The sequence below is a fragment of the Dufourea novaeangliae genome, unplaced genomic scaffold (assembly GCF_001272555.1).
Source record: "Dufourea novaeangliae isolate 0120121106 unplaced genomic scaffold, ASM127255v1 scaffold96, whole genome shotgun sequence".
Classification (NCBI taxonomy): Eukaryota; Metazoa; Arthropoda; class Insecta; order Hymenoptera; family Halictidae; genus Dufourea; species Dufourea novaeangliae.
Window position 1 is genome coordinate 1497610 of NW_015373974.1, and position 13745 is coordinate 1511354.

The window sequence follows — 13745 nt, forward strand, 5'->3', positions numbered from 1 at the left end:
ATCTCCGTTTCAGCGCAAGACTCTATCCCCGAAACATCTGGTCGACACCTCTCAACCGTCAGGTCGGATCAAAGGATCTTCTCGCAGATGGACTGTCTAGCGATCGACCTGCCTCCTCTCGGACTTTCTCGAATGGAGTTGAGCCTGGTTATCGAGCTGTGCGGATGGTTCGCGTTCAGACCGTTTTCGTGACGGGTCTGAGTTTCCCTGGTGCAGCCCATCGCCAGGCTGACCCTTCGTCCACTCGATCCCCCGCAGAACAGAAGCTCCTTGATCCCTTTCTGGAAGTTACGGGACAGGAAGGCGTACAGCAATGGGTTCAGACAGGAGTTGGTGTACGAGATCAGGAACGTGGACAGGGTGAGCATAGTGCTGAAGTCCGAGGTCCTGTCGTAGTTCGAGTCCCAGTGCCTCCAGACGATCCTCGCCTGCTGTGGCAGGTTGCAGACCGCAAACATCATCACCACCGCTATCAACATCCTGGAAATCGATCAAAGGGAAGCCTCGACGTAGTTAAGTCGACGATTTATATGTATTTGCCCAGCAGAGGGTAGCAAATATAGCTGGGCAAATACTTGTTAGCAACTTGGGGGGATCTAAGCTGTTGGTACACGTTTCTGGTATCTCTGTTGATAATTTGCGTGGTAATGAATCTAACGACTTTTAGGTAAGGATTGTAGATGTACTGGTGCTCGAGCTGAACGACAATGACCGTTTGCTCAGTCGAGCATTCCGTTTAGTACCTTATTAAGGGATCAAATTACGAGCAAAAAGTCCATCATGCCTAACTATTAGAACGTAATTGTTGAGTATTTAAAACAAGGTAGAGATTTGAATAAATTGTCTGGTATACAGTACCTGATGACGCCCCGTCTGGCTTTCAGGACGTTTCTACTGGACCCATGGACGTGATGTGTCCTACCATTTGTGGCCCTGGGCATCAGACCAGGTGCAGCCAGGGCGGCGCCGCTCCTCCACAGGCCAACAGCGATCCTCGAGTAGAGACAGGTCATCAGAGCCAGTGGGACGAGGTAGAGGAAGATCAGGTTCACAGCGTCCAGGACTTTGTTGTTGTGTTTCTTGATATTCGCCATGCAGATGATGTCCACGTCCCCTGTGATCAGTCGGTTGCTAAATGTCTCGACGTAGAAGAATCTTGGAGAGGCATATACGGCGGCCATCAGCCAGACCAGGCCGACCACCAGCCTCAGACGACCTCTGGTCAGAACTGATCTGCATTTTATCGGATAGACGATCGCCAGATACCGTTCGACGCAAACCAACACCAGGATCAAGACACTGGCCGTGTAGGATAGGGCCTGGACGAACATGTAAACCTTGCAGAGGAAGTTGCCCAGCTGCCAGCTGGTCAGGTAGTTGGTCAGGGTCTGATAGACGCAGAAGACCGCCACACACAGGTCCGCCACAGCTAGGTTCGCCAGGAAGAAGTTGGTGATGCCGCGCAGACGTCTAGAGAAGCTCACCACGAAGATTACCATTAGATTTCCTGAAACAATCATCGAGGTTTATGTGTTGTTATGATGTTCTTTTTGTGTGATTTCTGGAGGATTGTGGCGTGTCCAGTTTCAACTGAAATCGCGTCGATCCTTTTTGCGCGAAACTGGAAGCGGTTGGCTGTCCTAAAGCTGGCTGTCGCTGAGAAAAGTTTAGCGTTCCTATGTGTCCCACGACGGAATTCCCTTGAAACCTGACCATTTGGTTTTATCGATCGTTTTGCGGGTGTATGGACGACGCGTTGGAATGGACTAGCTCTGGAATACTTAGTGATTTTCTTTCGAGAGAGGGTCCAGGATCCTCTTCAGGGAGTCTCAGGACTTTCCGATCTTGTCGAGGGAACGATGAATCGATTCCTATGTAGAACTTTGTCGATCGAGTCGATCAGTGATGAATTTATCTACTATTCCCAAAAGATCACAAAAGGTTCTAAAAGATCCTAAAAGATCTTAAAAGATTCTAAAAACAATCCTATACAAATTTACTAATTATCCCAAATATATGGTCTTCTAGACTACCTAAAGTTTGCTACTTCATAGTGGATAGAACTACTTTCGTAGGCTACCCGAAGTTCATCAAAGTGGGTGAGACTAGTCATCCTAATTACGGAGGCTCACTTCGAAATAATTAAACATTTGCATGTTCTACTCGGATAGATCCTGTACAGATTACCTTAATTAGAGGAAGCAGATGCGCATGGAGTTTAAGTAGAAGAGAATATTAACGGGAAAGCGTCTTGTGTTCCCACGTTTTTTAGCGATGCTCTAATGGAAGCCCCAGTAAATTGGTAACCCTTAAAAAGATGCTGAAAGGTTAGGGATCCGTCACGTGACCTTCGCTTCATAATTTCCTTTGATTAGTTTGGACTATATTTAGATCCATTTCTGTCATTTTTAGCCATATTGGCTACTCTCTAGATATTTTTTATTCTCCATGAACATCTTAGACCATTATTGACATCCTATTTACCATTTTTGGTGTCACGTGACCTATTGTTCCTAACCTCCTTCGGTCAATGTGGACCATATTTAGCCCCCTTTCTGACTGCTTCTGGTCACGTTAACTCCCTCGGATATTTTTTACAAATATTATTTTATATAAAACACAGATTTATTATGCCAATTTCCCTAAATTGTCCTACATAAAGGACGAGAATCCTTTTAAAATACCGTCGCCGGGAAGTGACGCAACGTCGATGTTCCATGCCAGAGACGAATACGTGTATGAATATAATCGACGACACATGCAGAACGTGTATCGGCGCGTTTAAAACTGTCGTCGAGGTACGCTGCATTTGCGTGTTTCCCGACGAATCGATGTTCTGGATATATTCCAAGAACCGGCTTCGAGCGATTCCTTTTTCCACGCGAGCAAAACACGGTATATAGTCGGGATCGTATTTCATCGACGGGATTCCTCTTATGCACTTTTCTTTCACCGTCAACGCACGGATTGTGGCCACACACACGCGACCAAATATAGAGGGTGTAAAAAACGTAACATATGATCAAACTAAAATAACATAGTGAACCTACACACTTGGATCGGGGGACATTTGTAAACAGAACTGGTCGCAAAATTGTTTATAACACTGGAAATTAATGTTTAATTCTTGTTTTGTAATCAGATAATTTAAAACCATTATTATGAACATAAATGCAATTGTATGGATCGTTGACCTAAATAGAAATGAAGTTTGATTTTGTGAAGAGATAGTGGATTACTTATTGGTACACCCAGTATGCATGTACGAATAATAATAATGATGAAGTCGTTACATAAAAATATCGAACTTCAACTCATGGTCCTGTTCGAACTTTTTGGTGAATCAATCTATTTTTTCGTATAATTTTGTCAGTGATATTCGATCGTTCGATTTTGGATCACCCTGTATATGGACAGGTAACATGCGCGTATCCGTCGGAATTTTCCTAGTCGACGCGTTTTACTGGATTTCCATAAGTTAAGTCACCGTTTCGCACGTCTTCTTTTCCCGTTTATCCGACGGTGCAACTTTTTTTACAAGGTCGAATCCGAACGCCTTCGCAGTCTTGAATACCGATAATCAAGAGTTCGTACGCGTTCCACTCGAACTACCGATCGTACGACGAAACTTTAAAGAAAAGTAGCTGCACGTTTTGCCTGACGTGTGTACGTGAACCATGAGAAATTCTTCCAAATTTTATGCACTTTTCTGGAGTACTATACATACATATCGACCATTGGGTCGGTTGTGACCCATGTTAAGATTTGTTCAGTGGTAAACATAAAAATCATATGTACATACCAAGAATCTTTCAATTATCTACAACATTTCGTAGTGGGCGGGGCAAGTCCCCCTGGTGGCGGAACGGTACCGCCCACTATCCTGTCATGCACTGATTTCGTTCGATTATTTTATTGATTTACAATATATATTCAAGGAACGTATTTCTAAGTTCAGAACAGAACACTGCAGAGCCTTATTGTATAACAGAATTCCCAATTAAAATGAATCTACTGTGATCATAATACTAGTTACAATTTTTCACGACCAGTTACAAATGTGGAGAGCTACAACAATTTTCACTCAAGCTGATGGGTGAGTCTTTGTACAGTCTTTAGGTCAGAACTATTCCCATTTAAGTTTCTTTCTATCTAGGCAAAAAATATTCAATTTCCCTAATCCCATCTGAATGTCACCCAACCTCAATCTACGTAATAATTACTCGAACAGTAGCACGAAATGAAAATTTCCGTGTGGGAGGAGTAACCTCGACCAATGGTCAACCACCAGGTCTAATGACACCACTCACGTGGGCGGAGTCACAATTCGCCCCGCCTCCCAAATCCATTTCAATTCCGTACATTCGACGGTACAGCCACAGAACAGTAATGAGACACAATATCACCGAAAATGGCTGCTAATAAAACCCGAGCAAATTCTATTTAGAATCGATGTCATCCTAAGAAACCGAAGGTTCCTGCGCACAGTTCAACCAACATACCAATCGACAACACGCTAAAACCTCAGATTACTGTGGCCGTCTCCGTCCTAATCCCAACTAGGATTTCAGTGTCCCTTATTTTCAACGAAAATCCTTCGTCTCGTATCCCCCCGTATAACGATTCTGTTCGTTCCTCCATTCTCTTGAATTATATACCTACATATGTACAGGTACCGTACTTTAATTTGGGGACGGTTTCGTCGTCACGTGGGTAAACTCTTTACCCGGTTCAGGAAAATGAGATTACAGTGACTCGAAGGGGAAGGGGGGTGTGTGGTGTGGGGCAGAACTGGTCGACGAAGGAAATGCGTCGAGTGACGACGGGAGAGCTTAAAGTGCGACAAGAATGGTATATCCGCGGTCGAATTGGATTCTATTAAAACGTGTTCGAATGGGTGGGAGGGGGGGAAGGTGGGCGGAGGGAAGGCAGAGGGGGGAGTGGCGAGGGGCTGGGAGACGGATGAACTGGAGAAGGGGGCGGAGGGGGAGCAGTGGGTGGTGGAAGGGCGGAGGAGGGGGGAGTGGCGCGCTCCCAGCCCCGCCCTTCGTATTTTATGCTTTTGTTCTGGTGTCGCGCCCGGAGGTTTAATGAATTTTGGTCGCGGATCGAGGCTCCTTGGCACAGTTATATTACGATTAGAGAGATTAAAACGAAAGTCGACGGAAACCGAGCCCCGCCCACCAACGTCGCGTCAAACTTCACGCGTTTCGCGGGTAAAACTTTGTCGCAACCTTCGACGAGGCGCCTGTGATTGTAAATGTTAAACGAATGGAAATTTAATTTCTTGGCCCGCGAGACGGCACGGAGTTTCCCTCGATTTCCGAGGCATTGTGAATCGAAGCTGGTTTAATTATTTCGTTTGATACACACACACCTTCGTCCGTTGGATGAAGTTCTTGGCTGGGGGGAAAAAGTTTTTGTCGAATTGATGCGGTGTATTCAGGATGATGAACTCGGAAATTGGATTCTAGACGCGGGTTTTTGTACGTAGGAAAATTTTGTATCGATTGGCCGACCAAGTCTACGGATAGATTGTACTTGTCTGATTGCGTTCTGATCTGTGCTACTTGTCTTACTTTCCAAGGAACTGTTCTACTTCTATAACCACACCTGAGTCTATTCTACTTATATGGCTAAAGGTTGCTCTATTCTACTTCTGTCATCCGATGAGGGTATATTCTACTTGTCTGACTATGCGTTGGTATATCTACTTATATGACAAGACGTTGGTTTTATTCTACTTGGATGACCACACGTTGGTCTATTCTACTTATATGACTAAAGGTTCATCTATTCTACTTGTCTGACTACATTGGGGTCCATTCTTTTTTGTTTGCTATGGACGTAGCAGTTAAGCCCTTCCCACTTTGGGCTGAGTTTCCCCTTGCACTCTGAGAGACTCTTTCCACTTGTATCAAGTCGCTCTGTTTGACAACTGCAAGGTTGAATTCAGTAGATGATATTTTTTATACAAGATTCTATTCATCGAATTGTCTTCCATTATACCTTTAATACTTTCCTACTCGATTTTTCAATTTTGCTTCCGATTCCATCCCCACTGTTCCTCTATCTAATTCGATCTTTGCTTCCGCTTCTGCATTGTGTTAATCGTCTCTTCCTGATCCATTTTTCTCTTCCCCCTCTCTATCCATTCTCATTTATCTCATCCCTTAATTACCCCGCTTCCCCCGTCGCGAAACTTATCCATTTACATAAAATTCCTTTAGTCCTTAGAAAGTTTTAACGAATGGACTTCGTTCCCGCGAACGTTTTCTTAGGTCGTAGGCAAAGTTACCGTTACCACCGTGGTAGTGAATAAATCGACGTTCCACCGTGTTAAGAGCTTCTGGATCAATTAATTAGAACCCTTTATTATGTACTTAACGCAACACCCAACGCAGCAGGGGGGATTAATGGGTCCCTACGATCCAACGAACTACAGCCAAGAGTGTGTTAATACATTATTAAATCACCTCAGATCGTTATTATTCATTATTCCTACTTGAATCCATAATGTCTTACGGTGTAAAACATAACCTATAATGATATATAACACAAACCGTTCAACATAACCTATAATGATAAACAAACTGTTCAACATTACCCATAATAAAATATAACACAAGGTGTTTAACATAACATATAATTATGTATACTATAAGGTCTCAAAGATAACCTATAATAATTCACAACACAAGGTATTAATCATAATCAATGACATAGCTGTTTTTCCATCCATATTCCGACAATACGAAAATTCTGTTCAAAATTTGCATAATCCTATGCAATTCCTGATACCAGTCAGATTTAGTAGTGGTTCAACTCTGTTCGTTTCACTCCGATTGTTCACGAACGTGTATCCGCGGGATCGTGCGCCCCTCTCGATCGACGTTCTAATTGAATTTTCATACAGGCCCGTCGCGCACGTTCGCCACGAGAGGCGAAATTTAATCTACAAGACAATTTTCCAGGGACGTCGAGGAACGCTTTATCGCTTGTATTTTGCTTGCACTAATACATCCCCCTGCATTCAAAACAGCACAGGCGGCGGTATTTTATTGCCTCCGGTGGCATCAATGAACCGTCCTGATCCTCTGCACGTTGCTTATTAAACACTAGAGTAATACAAGCAAATCCGTAAAAATGACAAATTTTTGCGTTTTACATTAATTACTGAAACCATAAAATTTGCATTTTCTTTCGAATTTTGCGTTGAATTCTAGTTAAATACCTAGATACCTTCTAGTTAGATCTTAAATAAATTTAACAAGAAAACAATGTTTAAATGTACAACACTATAGAATTTCATTTAATATACACTCAACGTTGGTACTTCTATTCATTTCATTTCTTTTTTCTTTTCTCGATTTTTTTTCAAAGAGATGCAAACGTTCGCCGGATACGCAAGGGACGGACAAACAATTCCGAGAAACGAACGCAAAAGTTTACACGTGGGAGAACAGAGGAAAAAAATGCAATCTCGTGACGACGGAACAATTGTGTCGTATCGGGCACGAAATTCGAAACAAACGAGAACACGCGGGTTGCGTGTACATGACGTGTAGATTGAAACACGATTGGGAACAATTTTTTACGGGTTTATACACCGATTTTTTCTTTTTGGAAACCGATGTTTATTCGTGTTATCGCGGAGCTGATCGGGACAATATGATCGGGTTGAAAATTCCGTAAGCTTTGCCGAAGTCGTTTTGTTTACTTTGATTATTCGAATGTCCGATAGAGAGAGTAAAAATTCGCTGTTTATTGACACAATAGGTTCCATTGTTTGTTACGGAATAATTGTTATCGTTATTGTTGTATTTGCACGATGCTGATAGAAAAATCTACGCGTGTGCAATTATAAACAAGGAGGAAAAGAGGGAAGAAGTTAGGAAAAGAAGAAGAAAGAATCTAAAAATTGAAAGATCCGTGTGTATAACGAGAATAATTGCTATCATTGTAAATAAGCGTATTGAACATTTTTGAACAAAATTGAGAAAGACGAATAGGTTACGGATGCTTTCAGGCACAGATTCATGGCGCAGCTGATCGGTCGATAAAGCAGGTGGGCGCAATTAATACGGCTCTGTCGGTAACACGCGGACCCAAGTTCGGGACAATAATCGAGAAGAGTCTGTACTTTGTTGTTCCTCTGATTTTCTTGCCGAGGCTCGGGCTTCGGACAAAAAACCAATATACGAGGGTCTGAAACGTTTCTCCCTATACGATTATTGTCCCAGTACGTACTCGAGTTCGGGACAATAATCGAGACTAGTCTGTATCTTTAATATCGACTCACCGAAGAAGCAGCAGATAAAGACGATGGTGTAGAGGGTGATGAAGATCACTTTCACGTCTGTTCTGTCGAAAATATAATCCTCGATCACGGACACGTTCTGCAAGAGACTTTCGTTCCGTATGGCGGTCTCGTTGTCGCGGATCTGGTAGAGGATCGCGTCGCGGTGCTCGATCATTCTGAAACAAATCGAGAACTTTACTTTACCACGTTCTTTCTCGAACTTCCTCCTAACTCGTGAAAATATCGAGTCTTTCAGAAACTTTTTCGCGCACATTCCCAGATATTAGTTATACTATATCCAAGTTACAACATACTCCAAAAAATGTCCGAATTCCCATGGAATAACCATGTACACATACTTTCAAAGAACGACAGTTAATCGTTAATTACAATTTCTCTAATTAGATTACGATCGAATAGAATTTCCGATCGGTGAATATTCAGTTTTGTTCCCTTTCCATTCGATCATTCTGCGTCCAGGGACGACCATCGAAGTTGAATCAAACAGATTTGGAGAAGGGGAGGGGGGGGGGGGGGGGGGGATGCTTCGTTGCCCTCCGCATAATCTCTCCGCTAATATGGTCGACGTCCATTCCTTCTATTTTTTTCTCTTCGTTTTCTGCATACGGTGATGCGTTCTCGATTTTTTTCTTTGATGTAATCCCACGGTTACGGGGAACCATCGGGACAGATAGGGCGTCGCAACTTCGCGAATATCAGAGTCCTTCGGGGCAGCTACTAGTTTCAATTGAGGACCCATGACGATTAGTCAATATTGATCAGGTCATTGATCATGGATGTAACCAATATGGCCGATTGTATACAGAGGATACGTTGAATTAGTCGTGTCAAGGTCTATAAGCTTCACCTGGCCCGACTAATGAACTTATACAGAAGGAACGCTTCAACTTTACAATTTAAATTATTTAAAATATTACAATACAGTCAACGCTGCACCGGGTCAGCTTTTTTCCCGATCTTTGTCACAGGACCTCCAGGATATCGATTCAGCCGACTATACACAAAGCGTGACGGAATTCCTATGAGAACAACAGAAAAGCTTACGAAATCGATTTCAGTCGGTTTACACGACCTCCGAACGTCAGATCATTTGCCTTTGAAATTCATCGGTCAGGAACGTGCCGTCGCGCGGGTTTCGATTGGTGGTCGGCTCGTTGGAAAAATTAGTCGAGTGCCATCCCTGTTCCGACCAATTGAACCGCATAATTATCGTCGACTCGCGTGAACGGGCACGGAGAGGGAAGGAGAGCCCCCGTCTTCGCCCATCAATCGTGGGGACGATGTACGGCATCACGCTCGGAAACATTCAAATCAGCGGTTGGCCACGAGTGGCCCATCTTACACGCACGATGTATCACAATGATTTGCGTTTGTCCGTTTATGCTCTTAATTCTGAACAATAGGTTGCGATTTACAATCTACTTGGACCATTGTGAACGACCCTCCATCGTTTTTAACGCGCCTTAGCACGGCTATATTACACACAACCGTTCTGGAAGTATTAGGACACCCGTTATGTAACATAAAAATTTTAATAAATAATTAGAAATTAGTAGGGGAACTTTTGTTACCTCATGGTAGAGTAAAACATTGTCCATCGAGCTTCAATATTCCCTGAACGATATTTATTTCAGACGGTTAGCAATTTTGGAATACAGTAGACTCCCGATAATTGCCTGCTGGATAAATATCAGTAGGAATACTGCGTGCTCACGTCTTCCCTAGGACATTGACTTCTATAGCCAATTATTGTCTGTCGATCGAGCTTTGAGGAGATCCTTTACTATTGGCTCTCCATAATTACCCGTTTCCTAGAACCGCCCGTGTCTAGGGCCCCAAATTCGGGTAAGTATCGCGAGTCTACTGTATCTTGTCTCATTTATTGACCAGACTCTTTTATTCCTAGGAGAATAGCAAATGTTTAACCGATTTCAACGTTCTTTAACGTACGACTGAAGGTCATTCGAGAATAAATAAAGAAGTAAAATATATAGTTTTGCATAGTTCATTAATTGTACCATATCTTCAGACGATTTTATTTTTTTCAAATGTCAGTGTACATTGAATAAAATGTTGAATTTCTTTCAAATAGGCAGTTTTGTGAATTTCACCTGTATTTCGAGTGTACATTGGAAACCCTAGTTTATTGCATAATAAGATCGTGATTCGTGCTGTTATCGGGGGCCATCAGCCTACAGGAGTCACGACGAGCTTTCGCGAGTGCCTTGATATAATCTTATCGCTCCTACAAGTTAGTTCATCTGTGACGATCGACGATCCGGTATACTGGAATCTCAGCAATATCATTCCATTGCGATAATCACGTGAATTTTGTTACTGGGTTATTGGAACGAAAAATGTAATTTCTTGAAGTTTATCGTTCTATTAGCTGTACCGATAAGTGATCCACTGTGTATTGTCAATTCTGTTTCGGCGATATTTAGCTCCGTTCTTAGAAGTTTCGATGAAATTTCGAATTTCTATGGATTTCCTTTCGTCGCCTGGTGTAATATACGTTCAATAAAGGGGCAATGTTTTGTGCATTTCCAGAAACTATGGGTAAATGAAAGACAATACTAAAACTTTTACGGAGATAATAAACTTCCGTACCAGCTGAAATTACCTCGCAGAAATTCGAATTTGCATGACAGTCAGAGGATTCGTTAATTAATCGAAACTGCGGCCGTTGGAACTTGGCCGAGAACTTTTTCATTTCGATCAATTTTTCGATCGGCTTTTTTTCTCACGTGCGTTACACGTCAAAACGTTAATCGCCGTTCGTACGGTTCGCGCGTCAGCAAAACGGGTTCGGTTAAATTAAATCGTGATTACGAAACCTATGCTGTCGATAAAAATACCAAGCGCAGAATATCCTCGATCTGATATAAGCAACAAGCTAGCGGTTTGGTATCGCCGAATTTCCAAGGTCGGACCGATAACTCTCGAATGATAATCGATTGCCGTATTAACATGCTCGAACACAGACGAATTTCTTGGGTCATCTGACGATCATTGACGATCGATTATCGATTTATCTGTCACGTATGAAGTTCATCGTGCGATGTAAGCTCACGCTAAAGGATAGTTTCCAGTTTATTAGACACAAATTGTTTCGATGTTGATACCCTCGACGTCCACTTTGATCGTTTCTGTCGTATACGTAACCTAATCTTTGGTACTTGACACTAATTACTAGAATCTCGAAAAAGTGAAGATGCATAGAGATTTATCTATGGAATCTCAATTTTTGATTGACAGATCGATCACTACCTCTCTGTAGATGTATCAGTCTCGACTGACGACGCGATTATAGCGAGTGGCGGTTCCGATTTTGCGATTGCTTCATTGGTCGGTTGAATTGACTCAAGCCCCGCCTACTGACTCAAACCCCGCCTACTGACGCAAGCTCCGCCTACTGACTAAGCTGCGCCTATTAACGAAAGATCCACCTACTGACGCAAAATCCGCCTACTGACGTAAGCCCCGACTACTTATCCAAGCTCCGCCTACTAAAGAACGTTCCGCCTACCGACCAAGCTCCGCCTACTGACGCAAGATTCACCTACTTAGTATGCATCAATATAGTGGGGATTGCGGAGCAGTTATAACGAGATAGACGAAACACGTTTCCAAAGAAGAAACACATTGACTAACTCGATATAACCATCAACTGAGTGGTCCAAGTTACCTTCAGAACTTAATATTCACTAAATTTGAAGTGAGTTAGGTTGAGGGTAGACTAACTTTAGAACGTAGTTTTCAATAAATGTGAATTGAGTTACGATGAGGGTAGGCTTATAACGAGCATGAAAAGGCGATTATAGCGAGAGGGTGTCGTAGATTGGCACATTATTATGACACAATAATATACATAATATTTTATATAATTATTTATGGTCATGTATAAATATTTATCGTATAATAAAATAATTTCTTTATCGTTGATCTACAACTTTCCTATACTCGGAGTTACGTAGTAGTGCTCTAGAACGAGATTAGAGTTTATCGAATGAAAAATCGAAAGATGCCTTATCTCGACAAGGGAGAGCAACGGGAGTAATCACATTTTAATCATTCGTCAGTCGGGGAGTGCACTTTTTCCACCGGATTCCCTCTCAACAATGGGTACTCCTCTCGATCGAGAGTTCGCGAAACAAGTCGTAAATTCTCTTTGTAATTTCAATAGAAATCCCGTGTCCCGAAGATGGAACGTTGGACGCAAAAGAAACCGTCTGTCCCTGAGGGGGCGGAACTGAATCTTTTAATCTGAACAGCAAAACCGTTGCCCAGATGTGTTTTTCGCGTCGACAAATAAATCCTCCCGGATAAATATAAAATTCGTGGAATATTCATCAAAATTTATTATTGATATGGAACATACTTATTTAGTCAGTGGGATCCGCTTACGGATCACGAAAAACGATACATTTACGTGAGCCACACTGTTCCATCCACCCCAAGTAATAAAATTACGTGAAAATAATATATACTCCCATTTTGTGGGCGCGTGTGCTGCAAATACGACGACCAATTGGAAACTAATTCCCTGTGTTCATAGCCAGATCTGCGAATCGTATGCGTTCCAAATGGTTTTAACGATGATACAACACGGCGAAACAGAAACAAGAATGATAAAGTTTCGTACAGAGAAAATTTATCGAATGAGATTCTGAGAAAAGTGAATTTGCGTGAATATTCTATTTATAGCACCGACGTCATCCATTACTCCCTGACTAATTTGATTAATTGTATACTATTGGATCAACCACCCGGTAATTAATATTCAATGGTATACGTTTTGAATGTCATTACGGTCATATTTGTTCATCTGTCGGTAATATTCAATATGATGGCGTTTGGATGGTATTCAAAATCAGATTTGCTATTTCGCTACTTTCCTCGTTGACGACGAAAGAAAATGATATTTCCTCGTTAGGGTCTCCCTTTCAGCCTCGACTCTATCCAGCCCTGTATAAATAAATTAACCGAGGATGCTCAAGTCTACTTACATGGACGTTTCTTCGTTAAGAGTACCGTCTTCTGCGGCGGGCATCTCGTCAATTCTACTCCCACGGCTTACCCTTGCGGCGGTCGCGTGGAAACGTCGTGGATACCGTTAAAAGTGACGGTTCCCTTTACCCGTTGACCAGCTTTGCATTTTCCTTGATGTAGCGATGTCACTCAGGATGCACTCTATTATATTTGTCTTGTTTATTTTGCTTACACCAGGCGACTCAGACGAAACAGATACTCGACATACCCGACATACCGGATCCTTCAATTCACCCGTCTGTGTTCTAAATATTATTTATGTTTCACAGTCTAGACGCATACTTCATAAACACGTACTCGATGTACCCGACATACCCGACATACCTGACATACCTGACATACCAGATCCTTCGATTCACTTGTATGTATT

The 13745-nt window shown here is 42.4% G+C and overlaps 1 protein-coding gene across 1 annotated transcript; it reads right to left on the bottom strand.

Moving 5' to 3' along the window:
- Positions 1-68: 68 nt before the first annotated feature.
- Positions 69-13425, bottom strand: LOC107186964 (galanin receptor type 2-like). Its single transcript, XM_015574936.1, has 4 exons — positions 13333-13425; positions 8303-8478; positions 859-1507; positions 69-480 (listed from the first exon to the last, which is right to left on the bottom strand). The coding sequence occupies exons 1-4, from the start codon at positions 13374-13376 to the stop codon at positions 69-71; spliced, it is 1281 nt and encodes a 426-aa protein (XP_015430422.1). The 5' UTR covers positions 13377-13425.
- Positions 13426-13745: the final 320 nt, after the last annotated feature.